At 47.9% G+C, this 20438-nt stretch overlaps 1 protein-coding gene across 1 annotated transcript in view; it reads right to left on the bottom strand.

Moving 5' to 3' along the window:
• The window catches only part of Ksr2 (kinase suppressor of ras 2), a 362348-nt gene that overhangs the window by 211270 nt on the left and 130640 nt on the right, over nucleotides 1–20438 (bottom strand). The window contains exon 4 of the mRNA XM_032886286.1: nucleotides 11514–12027. Coding sequence (XP_032742177.1) covers nucleotides 11514–12027 — 514 coding nt within the window. The remainder of the gene's footprint in view (nucleotides 1–11513; nucleotides 12028–20438) is intronic.

The raw sequence follows: 20438 nt of genomic DNA on the forward strand, positions 1-20438 counted from the left end.
ATCCATAAGATAGTCCCAGTACCATAATCACACAAGGGACCTCAAGTATCAGCTAAGACTGGGGTGGAGGGGTGTGTGTGTGTGTGTGTGTGTGTGTGTGTGTGTGTGTGTGTGTTGAGTGTATGAGTGACTGTGTATCTACATATGTGTGCATCTTTACGTGAGTGTGTTTGATTATATGCATGAGTGGGAGTGTGTGAGGATGAGTGTGCATATGTGTGCCTATGTGTGAAAGTGTGTGTGAATGTGTGTGTATGTGCATGTGTGTGTGAGTGTGTATATGTATGACTGTAGTATCTGTATATGTGTGTGTTGTGTATGAGTGTGTTTAAATGTGTGTACGGTTGTGAATGTGTGTATGCCTGTATATGAAAGTGTGTATAAACGTGTCTGCGTGTGAGTGTATATGCATGTGTGTGAGTGTGAATGTGTGTATGTGAATGTGTGAGCATGTGTGAGTGTGTATTTGTGTGTGAGTGTGTGTGAGAGTGTATGTGAATATGTGTGTTTGAGTGTGAGTGTGTGTGTGTGTGTGTGTGTGTGTCTGTGTCTGTGTGTGTGTTGATAAGTGCAGATACCCAGGATGGTAAGTGTTCTCTATCACTCTGAGCCTTAACTCCTTTGATATAGGTCTCTCTCTTAACCTGGAGCTAGGCTAGAGGCCAGCAAGCCCTAGCCATCTGCCTGTCTCACACAGCACTGGGATTTCAGGAGTGGTGGCCAGGCTCCCCCTTTGCTGTGGGGGCTGGACTGGGAACTCAGGTCCCCGTGCCTCTGCAGCAAGTGTTGGTACCACTGATTCATCTCCTCAGCCCTGGCTTTGGTGTTTTGAAACACGGTTCCACTTTGTAGCTCAGGCTGACCTTGAACTCACTACATAGCACAGGCTGACCTCCAGCTTAGGAGAGTCCTTCTGCCTCAAGGTTCTGAATGCCAAGATTATAGACATGCACCAAAGCACCCATCGATAAATACACCCAAATGGTTTAAGGACAGTTCTCGCCCACTCTTCTGCTCTTTCTAATCCACCTGAGTTTCGTGTTTTAAAGCAAAAGAGGCAAAACCAACTCTTCTCAACAGAATTAAGAGTAAATAAATACTAAATAAAAACTGTCAGCCTGGCCAGACCTGGACTCCCCTGGAACAGGAACCTCAACACAGCCTGAGGAGGGATTCTCTAAGTTAGGTTAAAGACGGACCCTGGGCTGCGCCAATCCATGAGATACATTCTAGATCACATAAGAAGGAGAAAGCAAGCTGAACCCTGCACCCTCTCTGCTTGCTGGCTGCTGATACAGTGTATCACACACAGGACAGCCCTGCTACCTGCTTCAGTCTCCCACAGTTCCCTGGTGGCTGTTTCTATTTCTCATTTCTGTTGTGTGTATTTATTGTAACAGATACTGTTACATAAGGAGACTTCTATTTGCTGGACACTGTACCTTGACTGTTTCTATGTAGATTTATTTATTTATTTATTTATTCATTCATTCATTCATTCATTCATTGGGAGAACGCTTACATGCATGTGGATGTCAGAGAACAGCTTGTGGGAGTTGGGTCTCTATTTTCACCATGTAGTTCCTAGGGACTAAACTCAGGTCCTCAGGCTTGGTGACAACACTTAATCAGCTGAGCCATCTCCACAGTCCCATTTGCTGTCTCTTTAAATTGATTTTTTTTAAACCTCATTATAAGTATCAAATGCCACCTGATGATACTGGATCTGGATGTCAGCCCTGCTCTGTGCTGATAATGTTAAAATAGTAAAGAGTTTTACAGGTTAAATTATCTCAAGTGGCTCTTAGATCCTCCCTGTGTGGTTTAGGCCCCACAGTGTGTAAGATGTTGCCCCAGTGTATCATTCCATAGCACCCTGTCCCTCGTCTGGCGACATAAACCACAGCCATCAGACACTTATGCTCAATCCCCAAACTCCTGAGGCAGAGGGAGGCATGATCTCAAACCCAGACATAGTAAGAACCCAAATCAAAAGCTAACCAGAGCTAGGGAGGTGGCTGGGCAGGTAAGCGCTCTTGCTTGGCAAGCATAAGGACCCAAGTTCAAATCCCCAGTATTCATTTTAATAAAAACATGACAGATGTGGCAGCTTGCAGCCATAAACCCAGTACTGATGTGTAAGAGCACAGGTGGAAACCAGAGGAACTCTGGGGCTTGCTGGTTACATGTAGCCTAGATCCAGGCTTTGGGCAAGCCCATGCCACATAAGAATAAAAGGAATAGGATAGAAGACACCCAGTGCTCACTCTGGTCTCACACGCACACTCAGGTAAATGCACCACATACACAAAAGTACACACGCACACACATGAGTACACACATGCATGCATACACACATGCATGCACATATGCACACACATGCACACATATGCATACACACATGCATGCACATATGCACACACATGCACACATATGCACATACGCATACACAGGCATACACACATGCACACATGTACACACAGACCTGCCTGCATATAAATGATAGAAACTGTGTATCACCCTACCATTTCTTTTTTTTTTTTTTTTTTTTGGTTCTTTTTTCGAGCCGGGACCGAACAGGCCTTGCACTTCCTAGGTAAGCGCTCACCGCTGAGCCAAATCCCCAGCCCCATTACCTACCATTTCTATAAAGACAGTGATGTGAGGATCATTCCACCCACATTCCGTTGCCCCACAACCTGACTGAATGCTATCCCAGCGGGGACAGGGAACCCCAGCTCTGAAGCAACAACTGTATACTGGAGGTGAGTAGAAGGCGAGGTCGAGTCTGGACACTGGCTCCAGAGCATGGCCTGCTGGAGTTGGACAGTCTGCATAGACTACAGGGTGTGTACACCAGACCGACAATGAAACCCCTCTTTGACAGAAGCTGGTACTGAGCGTTCAGATCTCTTTCCCGCCAATATTATCAAACAGCTGGTAGAGCAGCTACTCACACTGTAGTAGGGTCCATAACTAGCCCTGTGCTGATTTCATGTGTGGGAATTCTATCCTAATGCAATGTGGTTTTATAAGCAACTGGGCATCCGGGATGTTGGATTGTCCCACATCCAAGACTCTTTGAGCATTCCACATGACGCCACGGGTATGATCCTTCAAGGTGTGCAAACTTTGTCTCATAAGCAAGCTTATTTTGAAATGTGGTATAAAGGGATAATGGGGGACAGCTAGGGCCATGAAGTGGTCACCTTGCAAGCCCTAGAACCTACGTTAAAAAAAATAAATTCAGTCAGGCATGGAGGAAGTCACATGCTCACAGGAGAGGCAGATGTAGGTGGAACCCTGACACCCACTGACCAGGGACTGTGACTTGGTGAGTTCCAGGCCGGTGAGAGACCCTGCCTCAAAGGAAGATAGAAAACGCCTGAGGAACCACGTCAAGGTTGTTGCCTGTCCCGCACATACCCACAGCACACATGTTCATACAAATAAAACAAAATCAAATAAACGCGGTATAGAATTACATTCAAGCTGTGTACTTAGGGGGCTCATGTCAGTTACATGTGCAATGTCAGGCTCACCCTGTGCCCAGTACCTGTTAGGTTAAACTCCCAATGACACAGACGTGCATGCACACACACACACACACACACACACACACACACACACACACACACACACAGGACCCAGCATTGCTGTAACTGGTTACACACAAGGCTGGTATCATCTCTCAGCACATCCTTCCTATGGAGGGGACAAAAGCCACGGCCTGTTGGAGCCTGACATGAGCTTCTCCATGACTTTAACCTCGAACTTAACTTTATCTCCAAGATCAAGCAGGGAGGTTTTCTAAACAAACAGTGGAAATGTGCACCTATATGGGGGAGGGGGGCCGTGCTAGAATAGGTGCCTAGCATGGCCAAGTCCCTGGATCTGAATCATAGCATCAACACGCATAAAAAAAAAAAAAAAAAAAAAAAAACCACAGTTCCTTGGCCACCCATGGCCACTCAGTGTGCATATGCCTCCTCAGACAGAGACCAAAGTGACAGCCACAGACTTGTGAGCATCTCTGTCGACTTCCAAATCTGATTTCCATATCGATTCACCTGACAGAACTAATTTCATGCCTGAACAATATGTCTTGTTTCCTCAAAGTGCAATCTGGGTCCTGGGATGGAGAAGGGGCCATTTATTAATGCGGAAGGAGAAAGAACGAGGGCCCGGAACTTCCTTACGCAGCAGAGTAATAACAAACAGACTTAGCGACGGGATAGGATGGATGTTCCAAACCTACAAACCAGAGGCCTGGGGAAGACACCATTGATTGGAAGTAAGAAGTTCTGTGCCCCGGCATTTGTCCCCATGCCTGGGGCTATGGATTTGATCCCAAGCATTTTGGTGTTGGAGACAGGAGAGAAAGAGGGGAAGATGGAAGGGAAAAGGAAATGGGAAGGAGAGAAGGAAGGAGGGGGGAGGGAGGGAAGGAGGAAGGGAAGAAGGGAGAGAGGAAGAGATGGAGAGAGGGAGGATAGGAATGGAAAGAGGGAGGAAAGAGGGAAGGAGGGAGGAGGGAGGGAAGGAGGGAGAGAAGACAGGAGGAATGGAGACAGGGAGGAGGGAGGGATGAAGGGAAGTGTTGGCAGGAATTTAGCAGCAAGTCCACCAGGGCAAGATTTTCAGAAGCCTCGGGTAAATCTCAGGACCCTAAGCAGCGTCCTGGGTCCTCTGACCACCCGCTAAGAAGGCCCTGTGGCTGTGAGCAGACCTCCCTGCTCAGGATACACTACCTCTGACTGGTATGTGGGGACCAGGAATTCTCAAGTTGAATTTTAAACCTGTGAGGAAGGACCCACAGCTCTGGGACCCTGGGACTCGTCCCAAAAGCCAGTATCTCCTGATGGGTCTCATGACTCCATTCTGCCTCCTGCCCCCCCCCCGGAACCACAGAAGCAGCACCTGCAGTGGCCCTGGACCTCCTGGGTCACTCTGGGACCAAGCGTACCTAAGGACAACCTTGAAAGGAAACGCTGGAACCAGGGAGAGCGGTGCCGTTTGATGGCCCCTCTGCTGTCGGCCCGCTCACTCTTCATCTGCACCCTCCTCTGACATCTGCCTGCCTCGTCATAATTAGCACGGTGATCTGTAGGTGTGTGTCAATGACTTTAAATACTTGCACATAATTAGTTTTCTAAAATAGACAAAAAGATCTCTCCCGAAATCTAATTTACATAATGAATCTGTTCAGCCAGGTCTGTTCTCTTCCAAACTACAAACGATACAGCCCAGACCGGGCATAAAATCGGAATTGGCTGGATAGAAGAGCTCAGGGTTCAAACACAGGCAAAATGGATAGGTATTTTTGGATCCTACACAGCCTGGTTCTCGCCTCTGAGGCCAGTAAAAGCTTTGAGATGTCGGGGCCCAGAGAAACAATGCAAGGTTTAAAAGTCAAGGCAAACATTGAGAATATTGGAGATGTGATTTGGGAGGAGGAGAGGACATCTAGGAGAAATTGGGCTGCGGAGATGGTTCTGTGGAGAAGACGGCTGCTGAGCAGATATGAAAACCTGCATTCAAATCCCCAGCCCCCCTCACAAAAAGGAGTGGCCATGTGCCCCAGTGCCCTAGCACTAGGAAAGTAGGGAGAGACGGGAAGATCTCTAAGGCCCACAGCCTGGCTCCAGACAGAATGAGAGACCCTGTCTCAAAGGGCATGTGACAAAGATTAACAGTGCAGGCCACCCAATCTCCTCTTCTGGCCTCTGTGTGCACACATGGGTTCATGTGTGCACACATACATGTGCACATGAAACACACATATACTACACACACACATATGTACATATACATACACACATACACACACACACACATATATATATATATTACACATATACAAACACATACACAGAGAGGAGAGATAAGAGAGTAGTAAACTTGGAGATCATGAGTGGAGTGTTCATGCACAAGGACAGTGGGTCATACTGGTAAGGGAGATACAGCCCCAGTCATAAAAAAGAAAAGCCGGTACATCACATGACTGTAAACCCAAAGAGATACCTGCAGGATGCCAATTACAGTATTAACCATGGCTACTGTGGCTCCCAGTGACCAGAGGTGGCGGTGTTATCTTTTATTGCTTGTGTTTTATACAGATACAGCTTCCAAATAAGGGGATTACCTAATTAGAATTATAGCTGAAATTATCTTTTAAAAGGATTTGGAAGCAAAAGCTTATAATAGAATTTATGTGTGTGTGTTCATATGTGTTGTTCATGTGCACGTATGTGTTCATGTGTGCTCATATGTGTACATGTTCATTGTGTGTTCATGTGTGTGCTCATGTGTGTGCTCATGTGTCTGTATATTCATGTGTATGTTCGTGTGTGCATATATGTTCACTGTGTGTTCATGTGTGTCTGTGTAAGTGCTCATGAGGCATGGCTAGAGGTTTTTTCCTCTATCCCTCTCCACCATAGTTGTTTCAAGGACAAGAGAGCAAGATCTAGTTATGCAGAAGCAACGGCTTGACTCTGAAAATGGGCTGCTCACTGCCAAGCCTGATAACAACCTGAGTTTGATCACCAAGACCCATGAGGTAGAAGAAAAGACTGACTGCTGAAAGAAAGAAAGCTGTCTTCTAACCTCCACATGCATGCTGTGGTGTGTTCAAGCACATATGCACCCACATGTCCTATCCTCTTTTATAACTTTCCGGACTTTGGGGACTTCCTCAGTACCCAGCATTCCTTTTGGTGAACAGAGGCTCCTTTTCATACATGCTGTGTCTTTGGTAATGCCAAGTAAAGCCAAGAAGGAAGGAAGGAAGGAAGGAAGGAAGGAAGGAAGGAAGGAAGGAAGGAAGGAAGGAAGGAAGGAAGGAAGGAAGGAAGGAAGGAAGGAAAAGAAGGGAAGGGGAGAGAGGAGAGAGAGAGAGAGAGAGAGAGAGAGAGAGAGAGACCAGAGGCAGTGACATGTGAGGATGTAGTAGACGGGGGAATGTAGTGAAGGCCAAGACGCCCCAGCCGACCACACTCAAGGCTCCAGCAGACTAAAGAGTCCTCTTCTGTTTATTGTTCTCTGTTTGTATTTTTGGCTTGTTTTTTTTTTTTTTTGTTTGTTTGTTTGTTTTTGTTTTCGTTTTTTCTTTTTTTTTTTTGGTTCTTTTTTTTCGGAGCTGGGGACCGAACCCAGGACCTTGTGCTTCCTAGGCAAGCGCTCTACCACTGAGCTAAATCCCCAACCCGTTTTTTTTTTTTTTTTAATTTGGTTTGGTTTGGGTCTTTTGGTTGGGTTGGTTGATTGGGTTTCTTTGTTGGTGGTTTTGTTTTATTTTACTCTGTTGTATTTTTCAAGATCTCCCATGTTCCAGGCTACCCTCCAATTTACTATGTAGCCTAGGATGGCTTTTATTGAACTGATCCCCCTGCCTCTGCCCCCTGAGTACTGGGGTGTCAGGCACCTGTCACTACATCTGGCATATACCGTGCAATCCCCAGCATGAAGCCACAGCCTTGTACATGTTAGGAAGGTCCTACCAGCTGAGTTGCATCCTCAGCCCTGTTTTCTAGCTTCCTGACTGTTCTATAAAGGCTGAAGAGAGGCTTCCAGGAGGCAGGACTTAGACCCACCCAGAGCATGTGATATACACCGCCCATGCGCCAAAAATGAAAAAGCCAAAATGGTCTTGATCCGATCAAAAGCCTCCTAACGTACACACTTGAAAAGTCACAGGGCTTCGCAGTTTTGGAAGCCTCCATTGTTTTCTGAAAAACCTGTGTGACCTCCGTTGCTCTGTCTCACCACCATTAAGAAGAAATAAAAGTAGATGGCAGGCTGCCGGGTTCCCATGGGAGCATGGTCAGCAGAGATGAAGGGCAGAATCAGACACAGGGGACGATGTATGCCCTCTTACCTACTTCCTGTAGAGATCATTCTAGAATTAAAGCTGTCCTGAGTAGTAAGAAACAAAACAGAAAAAGTATATTTATGGCTAATATATATGTGCTTGTGTGTCTATGTGTGTGCAAACCTGTACGTGTTTTTGCATGTGTGTAATATATATGTACATGTGTGTAATGTGTATGTGCATATGTGCAAATGTTTGTGCATATGTACATAAGTGGGTGCACATACATGTGTGTATATTTGTGTGTATATGTGCATACATGTATGTGTATATTCATATATTTGTGCCTGTGTGTACATGTGTGTATATCAGGTACATATGTGTAATGTGTATTTGTACATATGTACATATGTATGTATGTACATGTGTGTATATATTTGTGTATGTATATATTTGTGCATATGTATATTATGCATATGTGTGTGTGAATTTTGTGTTTGTGCATGTATGTGTGTGCATATGTGTATGTGTGTGTGCATATTTGTATATGTATGTATACGTGCATATGTGTTTGTACTTGTGCATGTGTGCATTCATTTGTATATGTGTGTACTTGTGTGCATGTATGTGTGTGCATGTGTGTATGTGTATGTGTGTGTGCATATTTGTATATGTATGTATACGTGCATATGTGTTTGTACTTGTGCATGTGTGCATTCATTTGTATATGTGTGTACTTGTGTGCATATATGTGTGTGCATTCATTTGAATATGTACGCATATGTGTATGTGTATGTGTCCTGTGTGGACAAGTCACGCAGAGCAACTTCTTTCACCACACCATGTTTCCCAAAATATTCCCTTCTAAGTCCATCAATCTCTTCTTTCCAATGCCCATTAAATTGATACCACCATCTGCTAACAGCTCATAACCTCAGACTTAAAAGCCTGAACATATTCCAAGCTCTTTGGTCAACCAACTTAGGTGAGCTGAGCCTCCCCAGGGTCAAAGCCAAGGTCCCAAGACTACTTCCTGGTGGAAGCCCAGGGCTACTTAGAACATGCTAAGTAGGAGCTGCCCTTCCCCAAGTCTTATTGTTAGAACTTAGTGACCACAGCACTACTCTCCTCTGCTATTACCTTGAGGTGAATGGGGATGGGGGTTCCCTGGATATGGGCAGGGACCTGTTCCCTTAAGGAAGAACCGACCTCAATACTGACAGAGACAGAAGACCATCATAGGCAAAACTTAAGCCTCCAGGATCCTGATACAGAACCCCAGCACCATTGGACATGACTGGGTCTATTTGAAAGACCTTGAGGAAGGATCAGATTAGGTGTGTCCAGAATGAAGCTCTCCTGGAGAGAGGTCAACCCTGAGAACACAAAGGGGCTGCTTCTCACATAAGCCCAGCCATGCAGATAGAATGCCATAGGTCTCTTGGGACCCAGCTCTAAACAGAGAGCTACAAGCAACTGAGGAAAGCTGAGAGCGGCAGAAATGGCCTTCCCCAAGGACGAGCACACGGATTGGTTATCTAATACCAAGTGACCGGCTCTGGAAATATATATGAACAAGTAACACAGTATGGATTCAGCAGACTATATTTATATATTTATGAATATATTTTCAAGAACAGATCCCGTGAACTTAAGACTGAGTAAGGGGTAGGGTGCATGGGAGGGTTAGAGGGAAAAAATGATATAAGTATATTTTAATTTAATTTTAGTATCTATATCACTTAAGTTTAATGTATAGAATTAAATAATTATAATTGAATGATATAAATATATTTTAATTTTAATTTCAATGTATAATAAATAATGTAATGCTTCTCTATATAATTATATAATTATAATGGAATGATATAAATATATTTTGATTCAAATTTTAATATATGATATATAATTTGATTTCGATTTACATAATTATATAATTATAATTTAATGGTATAAATAAATTTTTAAAATAGATGCCATGAACTTAAGACAGAGTAAGGAGGAAGGGTGCATGAGAGGGTTGGAGGGAAGAAAATGATATCATTATATTAACAATAATTTAAATTAATCCCAATTATATTTAAATTTAATAAAAAGTATTCTTTAATGCTAGAAAGTGACCCCAGACCTCTTACCACTTTCCATCCTGGCAATTTCACACCTAACCTTCCTAGTTCTCTCCCCCACATCCTCCCCTCGAGTCTCTGGGCCTCGATCTCTGTGGCTCTCATGAAATCATGAACCTCACATCTTCTAAGGGACATCTCCAAGGTTTCCAACTGCTTGAACTCCCTCCATCTGACCTCATCCTCCCCTCCACAGCCCCTCAGAAGAGGGATCACCTCCCTAGGATGAGAGACTACAGCCAAAGCCAGCTGGAAGCTGCTTTTATAGACATAGATGGTCCTACTGGAATACAGCCCGCCCATCTGCTCACCTGCCGTGGACAGGCAGCTTTAGCTGTTGAGCATTGACAATACAAACCCATTCTGCTGGCACAGCCAAAAATATTTACCCTGTTTACTGTCTGGCCCTTCACTCCTGCCTGAGAGGATCCTAGTTCTCTTGTTTGTGGCAAAATAAACTTAAAGTACAACTGACAGTTTCCAAGCCATTCTGAATGTAACCTCAAAGGTGTTAAATAGATTCACAGGTTATGTAAACGACACCAGCGGTCACCAGAGGACGTTCTCTCTGTGAATTCAGTTCCCACTGAATAATGGTACCCCATTTCTCTCCCCTTTACCCCAATCTGCCACCATTCCACTCCCCGGTCTACAGCCTCAGGCCCTCTAGCTTTGAACTTTTGTGCCTGGCTTCCTCTGTCCCTCAGCCTACTGTTATCACCTCCTTTCATGTCATAGCAGATGCTAGAACTGCCCCCTCTGACTGAGGAACACCATCCCCTCTATGGAGAGGCCTTGCCTCTCTCTTCCTCTAGAAGCTCTTGAAGGACATTCCAGTGGTCCCTGACTTTCAAGGTCATCTCAGTTATGTGCCCAGGCCCCAAAGCCGCAGGGGCCTTCTGCCCACCTCTTCCCCACCCACCGTCACCCACAGGAGCCTGGATTTCAAAGACCTCATAAGAGAACAGAGAATGCCTGAGTAACCACATCTTACATCGACACTATGTTGAAATGGCAACTATGTTGAAAGAGTAATATACCTTTTATTTCAACTCATTTTACTATGCCTACCAGATACTTCAAGGCTACCTTGTAACTTTTACCTATGTCTAGGGCCAGCAGGAAAGTGACCCTGCAGGGTCCAGCAAACCTTCCTGTCTCTACCCACAGGATAAGCATTTCTGGCTCAGTGGGCTGTACCCAATCCTGCCATTGTTCTGCTAAAGGACTCCCGGGTAACACTAAAGGGGTGGCTTAGCTGTGTTCCAGTGAGTTTCTAATCTGCAAAATGGGCCACAACTTAGATTCAGTCCCAAGCCATGATATGCCTGCCGACAGTCAGAAATATCAAAGGCTCTCAGGTAAAAAGTAACTGGGAGGTCCAGAAAGTTCCATCCACTCCATTATCTCAGAACACTCAGTGCAACCCTGCGTTCCTTCATCTAGACCGGCAGACACAAGACTGTCTGCTCCCGACTCCCCCTCCCCCATCCCCACTCCCACCACCCCACTCCACCCCCGAGGAGAGGCTCCTTGGGTTCAGCCACCCCAGCGCATCCAGGGGCCTCACTCACTTGGGCGTGTTGGCCTCGTCTACGCGGTTCCCAAGCTGGAACTCATGGGATTTGCTCCTGTGCAGCGCTGTGAAACCAGGGATCAGGTGGATGAGCTTCCGAGAGGAGGGGGGTGGAGTCCCCGGAGGCTTCAGCTTGTTTTTTCTCCTCATGGGTGGTGTGCCAGGCGGGGTCACGGTGGTGACAATATTCGGGGTGCGAGGTGGGGTGCGGACTACGTGCCGCTGCCGGGGTGACGGGGGCAGGGAGCGGTGACCTGATTCCAGGGGCGGCGGCGGGCACAAGCTCTGGTAGGCATCTACAGTGAGTCTGTCCACGTGGGTGTATACAGGGGCCCCAGGCGTAGGGCTGGTGTGACAGAAGTGCTGGGGACACTTGGACTGGACCCTGGGGCTCTGGGAGAGGCGGGTTCGGATCCACGGGCTGGGCTCCGGGGGACACACAGGGTTGGTCTCCTGGCCTGGCTCCGTGGTGGGCCACTGGATGATCCAGTCTTGTTTGGAGAGATTCCCTCCTGAGAAGGAACAAAGGAACAGAGAGATACTGGTAAGGAGGGGATCACTGTGAGATCCACCATTGGTACCTTATCACAGGTAAGTCACACCAAGCGCATCTTACCTCCTAGCAGCCTACACTCAGCACAATGCACCTTCTGCACCTTGTCTGCATATCCCCTCACACCTCAGGCCACACACTTCCTGCTGTGCTCACACCTCCTGCTGTGTGCTCACACCTCCTGCTGTGTGCACACACTTCCTGCTATGTATACATGCCTCCTGCAGCACCTTATATCCACCTCACACTTCATGATGATCACCTTGTATGTAGCTCACGGTGTGTTCACACCTCATACATACTTCACGCCATATGCATTGCATCAAATGCACACACACACACCTTATGCTGTATGCACAGACCTCATGGCATGTGCACACACCTCACACAATGTGCTCACCTATCATACATGTACTGCAGCAGGTACACCTCGCATCATATGCACATCCCATCATAGACCCCCCTCATGCAACATACATGTCCCATCATAGACAGGCCGCAGCACATACCTTACCATAAACATATCCGACCGTAACCATATCAAAGCATGTACATGTTACATCATGTGTGCCTTACTCTACAAACATGTTCTTCATTAGTATATTATACCATGTGCATGTCCATCAGATGCACATTTGACCATGCACATAGACCACATGCTCAGTGTCATATGCACGAGATGATGTGCTCATTATACCACACGTACATTAGTACACACGTGTGCTACATCATAGGCACATTTACAACAGCTGATCATACCCCTTGGCCCTCACGAACAAAACCGGAGTGTCTTTGTTTGCCTCCCCTTGCCTTCCACTGTTCCGTGGCTTCGAAGCCCACATCTCAAAGACTTCGTAAAGCAAAGCAGTTGGTCCTTGCCTTTTATGAGTCCTGACATTCAAGAATAATGTTTCCCTATGGGGCGACCTTAATGCCTGTCTCCAGCATGGATGCAGACTTGACGGAGAAGCACACACATTCCTGGAAGCCTTTTGCAAGGTGATAGGGAGGGAAACAGAGTTTGTGATGCTCAGAGACAGTGAGCAACAGACACAGGTGTGACACTGCTGCACAAGGGGGCCAAGTATCCGTGCATGGAGCTCCGGTGGGTCCCTGGGGACTACAAGGGACTGATGTTATGGGGCTCGCTCCCCGACTCCATTTCCACAACCTCACGGAGAACAACTCTGTAAGTTCAGGATTTTGACAGTGGTGTAGACACATGAGCCCGCCTTGGCACAACATTATGAAGAACCAAACGCATAGTCATACATGTGCACGTGTGTGGGGGCGTGTGCATGTACACACACATACACACACGCATGTATGCACACAACACCGAACATATCTGGGCGAGACCACTGGACAGTATCCTTTCCAGTACCCTGGCTATGACTCTAACAAACAAGATACGGCCATTAACAGGAACTGAGTGAAGCCTTGCAGATCCCCTCGGCAATGTGTTCTGACAACAGTAAATGGATTCACAAGCCCCCACGCCCCCCAGTGAAAGTCCTCAGTTAGCCCAAGCGACACAGCAAGTCCCCATCCCAGATACCCAAAGCCAAAGCAAGCAGTTCAGTTAAGAAACTGTAGGATGGGCCCAGTGTGGTGCAAGCCTTTGATCCCAGGACTCTGTGAGTTCGAGGCCAGCCTGGTCTACAAAGGGAGTCCAGGACAACCAAGGCACAGAGATACCCTGTCTTGAAAAAAAAAACAAAAAGGAAGGGAAGGGGGGAGGGAGGGAGGGAGGGAGGGAGGAAGGGTGTTAGAGGAGAAAGAGTAGGGGAGGAGGCTTCCTCAGGATGTGATTAGGGAAGGCCCTGCCAGGAAACCACATATCAACTGGCAGAATTATCACAATACCAACAGTTAAGATGGGTGCCCCAGTCTGAGGGATTACTGGGGTTGGGGGAATGGTGTGTGGGGGTCCGGGGCATAGGTGTGGTAAGAAGAAGGCTGGCTTGTTGTAGCATTTACTTTTTTAAGATTTACTTATTTATTATATATGAGTACACTGTCCCTGTCTTCAGACACACCAGAAGAGGGCATCAGATCTCATTACAGATGGTTGTGAGCCACCATGTGGTTGCTGGGATTTGAACTCAGGACCTCTGGAAGAGCAGTCAGTGCTCTTAACCGCTGAGCCATCTCTCCAGCCCCTGTATCATTTTTTTTTAATTCTTCCAGAATTCCCTCAAAGAGAACAGAGCCAGTTTCCAAGACAACCTACAGTAAAGAATGTGGACTGAGGTTCTCGGACAGCAGCTGAGTTGAACAGTTGTAAAGACCCACTCTGAGCCAGCATTTCCCCCTCGCGCGCTATGTGGATAGCACAAGGCAAATCAGAAGATTCAGACCAGATCAGAAGAGTCAGAGCAGATCAGAAGAGTCAGACCAGATCAGAAGATTCAGAGCCCGATGATAAGACGCAGACCCTTGTGGGGCAGCATGTGGCCTTGCCTCAACCTCAAGACAGAAACCTGAGTCAAAGGGTCCAGCAATGCCACAGGTTGGCGTCTTAACCTCAACACCCTATTTGCAAATCAAGTCCCTGCAGGTAGGACTGAGCCGAGTTCATCCTGGACAAGGCCATCCCTAATCAGCTGTGGTCGCATGAGGAGGAGAGGAGTCAAGCGTGATGGCACGCACCGGCCATCCCAGGCACCCAGGAGACTGAGGCAGAAACATCACAAGTCTAAAGTCGTCCTGGGCTACACACTGGCATCTGTTTCTATAGAGAGAGGACACAGACAGTGAAGTGAAGACAGAGAGAGAGCCTGGCAGGATGAAGCAGTAAGCCAAGGGGTGGGAGGACTGTCTGTCACCTCCCAGGTACAGAACGGAAGCGGAGGGGCTGGGATCAGACCCACAGAGTGGCGGGGGGCTATGCTTTGCTTTTGACTCCAAGCCCTGGAGACTGTGAGTGCGTGAGCTTGTGTTAGCTTGCTCTCTTGCGGCACCTACATCCCTAGCATGGCTGCCGAGGGGAGCGACCATGTGTATAACCACTGAAGAGAGTTATCAAAGCTGACATATCAGGCCAGATGTGGTGGCAAACACATTTAACCCAGCGCAGAGGAAGGTAGATCTCTGGGACTTCCTGTCTCAAAAACAAACAAACAAACAAACAAACAAACAAAAAGTTCCTGTCTTAAACAAACGGGGGTGGGAGCTGGGGTTGGAGAAATGACTCAATGTTTAAAATAGGTTATAGCTGCGATAAAAAGGCACAAGTTCAGTTCCCAGAACCCACCTTAGTATGCTCACAACCACCTGTAACTCCAACACCCCCCCCGGGTGCCTCTGATGCCCTCTGCTGGCCACTGAGCGTACCTGCACTCATGTGCACATACCCGCACATATAGGTACACATAATTTTGGAAATAACAAATGGGAAGAAAAACAACATTTGGGAGACAGTGGCTGGTCTCAGAGTTTGGGGTGTCAGTTACTTCATCTTCCTGGAAGTAGGTCACTGACCTGTTTAATAAAGTTTCAGATGAGTAAAAGGACTTGATCAAACTCCCACCAAAGATGGAGACCGGTGCCTCTGCCTTTCCTATTAACCAGAGCATCCCACAGCTGGAGGGTGGGGGCCTGACTCACTGCCGCCCATGACCCACTCTTCCTCCTAGGACAGACGGACAGGCACTCCACTGGTTTCAGGGACTCACCCCCTTGAAGCATTTCTTCAAAATTAAAGAGATAGAAAAAGAAAGATACCCCACCATGCCAACCACACTCCCTTCCCTGGCTAATCTGCATCCTCTCCATACCCAGAGGCTCAAATTCAGAAGTTCAGGCGCCAAGAAGAGCAAAGCTTTCTTCATTTCTTTACCCAAGCCGCTCAACCAGGAGCGTCGACTCGGTAGCACCAGGGCGTCAGAGGCGCCCGGCTGATGGGCTGTGTTATCAGCAACCCCCCCCTTTTGATCCTCTTTTTAATAAAGTCTAAGGGGGGAAAAGGTAATTTTTCATTTTAAATAGGGCAGGTGTGGTGGCACGGGCTCCTGGGTTATTAATCGTCACCCTTGCCTCCCTCCTGTCATCCGTTTCTGGGAAAAATCGTTTCATTTCAAGTCTTGACATGGGCGGGGAGAAGGGAATAGATTTTAAAAAATGAAAGGTCTGAGGACTGATTAAAGGAATTTCAAGGCATACGGGGTTTTTTTCCTCTCTTATTTTTTTTTTTCTTTTGACATTCTCTGATAAGGGACTGGGAGGAATAAAAGCCATTCGAGAGGGAGAAAATGATTTCAGAAAGTCTAGGCGACTGTCTGCCTTCTTTGTCCCGTTCTATTGAAACCGTACAAACAGGCAAAATGGATTTTGGAACCAGAGTCACACGCACCTTAGCTCTTCTGAAGCAGCTGGGGAAGGGGTGGGCCCAGCTGGCCCCACCCCCACCGTTCCAGGACTGCGTCCTGGGCCTTAGAACTCCCCTGACCATTTTAAAGTGCTTGCTGTTTTAATCACGCTGACTCTCAGGCAGGAAGCAGGGTCCGTAGACATGGCTGGAAAATATTTTTCCAGACTTGGGGGTTAGTTAAAGAATAGAAATAGAAGCTCCTGGGATTATGAGTTAAACACCCTGGATCCCTGATGCAAAATGCAGAAAGCTCCTAAGCCCAAAACATTTCTGGTGCCACCGTGAAGCACCAAGTGGAAAATTCCAGTGCAGACACAAGCACACTAAAAACACTCTGTTAAATCTGGGGCCACAGAGGTGACGCAGCGGATAAGGTGCTTGCCCCATAAACACCAGGATCTGTCTGTCCTTCCCTGATTTTAGTTGCTGGGATCAACCAAACCAACCTAGGGAGGGAAGGGGGCATTTGACTTACACATCCCCATCACAGTTCATCTCGGACGGAAGTCAAGGCAGGAACCGGGAGGCAGGAACTAAAGCACAGACCAGGAAGGAACGTGGCTTTCTGGCTTGTTCCTCATGGCTCGCTTAGCCTGCTTTCTTATACTACTTAGGACAGCGGTTGAGAACCACTAACCCAGGACTTCCTGCCCAGAAATGGCACTACCCACAGAGGGCTGGGCCCTAACATATGGATCGTTAATGTCCCTCAGACATGGTCACAGGCCAATCTAATGGAGGCAATTCCTCAACTGAGTCTCAGTCTCTCTCTCTCTCTCTCTCTCTCTCTCTCTCTCTCTCTCTCTCTCTCTCTCTCTCTCTCTCTCTCTCTTTCCCTAGTTTGTGTCAATTTGACCCAGGATCCAATAGCAGAATCCACGTAAAAGCCAACCAGGTGTGGTACCCCAGTGTAGTCCCAGAGAAGGCAGAGACTCGGGATTTCCTAAGAAAGCCAGCGGGTCAGTCTCAACTAAACAGCAAACTCTAGATTCAACAAAGACTCTGCCCAAGTAGATAACAGGAAGAATGACAGCAAAAGACTCCCAGTGCCAACCACAGTCCTCTATGCCCACAGATGCGTGCGTGTGTGCATGCGTGATTAGCTGCCAAGTTCATTAAATGAGAACTGCTCAAGAGACTATCCCAACATACCTCTGGACATGTCTCTCTCACTTTCCAGGTATGACCAGAACTGAGGGCTTCGTCCCAATGGCTGGTTTCAGCCACTGTTGGGTCCTAAATCAGGATAGGTTGAGGTACCCCTGGAGCTGTGTAAGGTGAGGCCTCATTGGAGGAAGTGAATCATGGGGCGGTGCCCTAAAAGATACCTCGTCCCCAGCCTCTTCCTGGCTGCCATGAGGCAAGGGGCTCCATCCCACCTGCCACAATTCACACACTCATGCTCACACAGCTGGTAATTCACCAACTGAGCCATCTCCTCAGCTGCGCAGAATGGCTTTAAGGTATGACCTTCGCCGGTATTTAGGATGGCCACAGTGTGGTGCCGTGGCCACGCCCATCAAGTTCAAGATGAGCTCCAACCCCGGAAGTAAGGCTTGCTGTCCCCATCAGTAATCACCGTCTCTTCCCATTCTCCCACCCTCGGCAGCTAGGACAGCCGTCCGTCTCTGAGGATCTCTCCTCACCATCTTTCCCATCAATGGGATCGCACCACGCATGGTGTTAGTGTCTGGCTTACTCTATCTCGTTCAAGGTTCGTCCACGGTTCGTCCACACTGCAGCACGGCTGAGTGCTTCCTTCTCGTGACTGAGGTCAACGCTGGCGTCACAGCTTGTTTCTCTGCTCCACAGCCGTGTGTGGGAACAGCACAGAGGGTTGACCTTCACCGTGCAAGGAGGAACACGCACGCACGCACCAGTATTGTGGCTGTCTGTCTCCAACGCTTTGAGCGTAAAGTAGGAGTGGAATTGCTGGGCCCGGTGGTAACTCTCTTTAACCGCCCGGGGAAACCACTACACCATCTTCCTGGTTGGCTGTGGCGTTCTTCACTCCCACCAGCCGCATGCAGTGGTTCTCATTTCTTTCCCCATCCTTTTACTACTGATCTTATCATAACTATTGTCACCGTCACCACCATCACCACTGTCACGACCACCCTTGTGGGTATTTAGCAAATACAAGTAGCAGTGGCCACAGCTGAGGACACTGGGTGTTGAGTGGCCCAGGTCCCTCCCTGCTTCCTCTCCCCACCCCAACCACCCCCCACCTTACTTTATTACGCTCTTATTATAATCTTGTCAACACCACTGAGGAAATGAAAGCTCTCAAGAAAGTTGAATCCCCTGTCCAAGGCCGAGATCCCACTCGGTTCCTGGGATACAATATCCTCCACACCAGAGTCCATCCTCTCAGCCCAAAGGATTAACTATCCAAAACTGGAAAACCCCCCTTTCCACTGGCTTGAGCGAGTTCCCACCGCTGGATATTTGGAGCTGACGTTGGAGATCCAAGCGTGTTATCGGACGGGGAAACTGAGCCTCCAAGGCAAGCAGGGTTCTCAACCTAACGCTGCGACCCTCTTATACATGTTCCTCATGCCCTGGTGTCCCCCAGCCATAAAATAACTATAATTTTGCTGCTGCTTTGAATCATAATGCAAATATTTAGAGGGACGGGCAGTTGTCAAATGGGTCGAAACTCCCAGGTTGAGAACCACTGCTCTGAGGAACACATCCCCCTCCCCCATATAGAAAAGGCTTGATCCAGCCATCCCCACCTATCCCCCCATTCCGATCCACCCCACTCAACCTCACCTAGGGAGAAGGCAACCAGCAGGAGCTGGGCTAACTGCACACATCCACAGTCAGGAAGCGAAGAGAAGTAAACGCTGCCACTCAGCCCACTTTCTCCATTGTATTCAGTCCAGAGTCCTAGCCCATGGGATGGAGCGGTCTGTACTCAGGGGTGGGGGTCTTCGGGGGTGGGGGTCTTCTCATCTCAGCTAACATAATCTAGATCATCCCCTACAGGTGTGTCCGTGGGGTCTCCTAGGAGATCCGCGTTCCTGTCAGGTTGGCAGTCAGTATGAACCACCAGCCATTCTCGGAGAGCTATACATGGAGCGGAAAGGTGGGGCCTTGCCCCCATCGCAGTTGGGAGCAAGAGCATCAAAGGACTGGAAGGTTCTGTGGCCCCAGTATGTGCAACTCTTGGTGGTAAGAACCATTTCAGAACATTGGTGAGTTCACACCCATGGAATCCACAAAGGGTTAGAATTGACAACACTCAAGCGCGTCTGTTTGACAACCGTCTGGCCGGACGGAACCCTGCTCAAGACAAGTTTCCTGGGCTGACATGACTACGCCGTCCAGGACCTGCCACCTCTGCAGAAACTGCAGCTGGCACTTGCTTTTATTTACTTACATATAGCTTCTACTTCTTTGTCTTGATGTATATGTCAGATCGTGTTCCAATAGATATTTGGCAACTGATTCGAATGGCTGACGAAGGAGCCATGGGTTCAAGTGGTCACAATGCTGCTGTCATTCCCACACCGTGTTCCCTAATGGTGAAGATGTGGGCCTGACCCACACAGATGTTCTAGGTGGGTCCATGCAGGGACACGCACAGACCCATACAGAATGTCAGCAGGGACTTCCATGCCCAGTGAGCAATGGTAGCAGAGACTTCCTCCTCCTCCTCCTCCTCCTCCTCCCCTCCCTCTTCCTCCTCTTCCTCCTCCTCTTCCTCCTCCTTTTCCTCCTCCTCCTCCTCTTCCTCTTCCCCCCTCCTCTTCCTCTTCCCCCTCCTCCTCTTCCTCTTCCTCCTCTTCCTCCTGCTCCTCTTCCTCCTCTTCCTCCTCCTTCTCTTCCTCCTCCTCCTCTTCCTCTTCCTCCTCCTCTTTCTCTTCTTCCTCCTCCTCTTCCCTCCTCCTCCTCCTCTTTCCTTCCTCCTCCTCCTCTTCCTCCTCCACCTCCTCCTCCTCCTCCTCTTCCCTATCTGTCACCATCCCACAGAGGCACTGGTTCTAACTGTT

This window comes from Rattus rattus, chromosome 16 (genome assembly GCF_011064425.1).
Source record: "Rattus rattus isolate New Zealand chromosome 16, Rrattus_CSIRO_v1, whole genome shotgun sequence".
Classification (NCBI taxonomy): domain Eukaryota; kingdom Metazoa; phylum Chordata; class Mammalia; order Rodentia; family Muridae; genus Rattus; species Rattus rattus.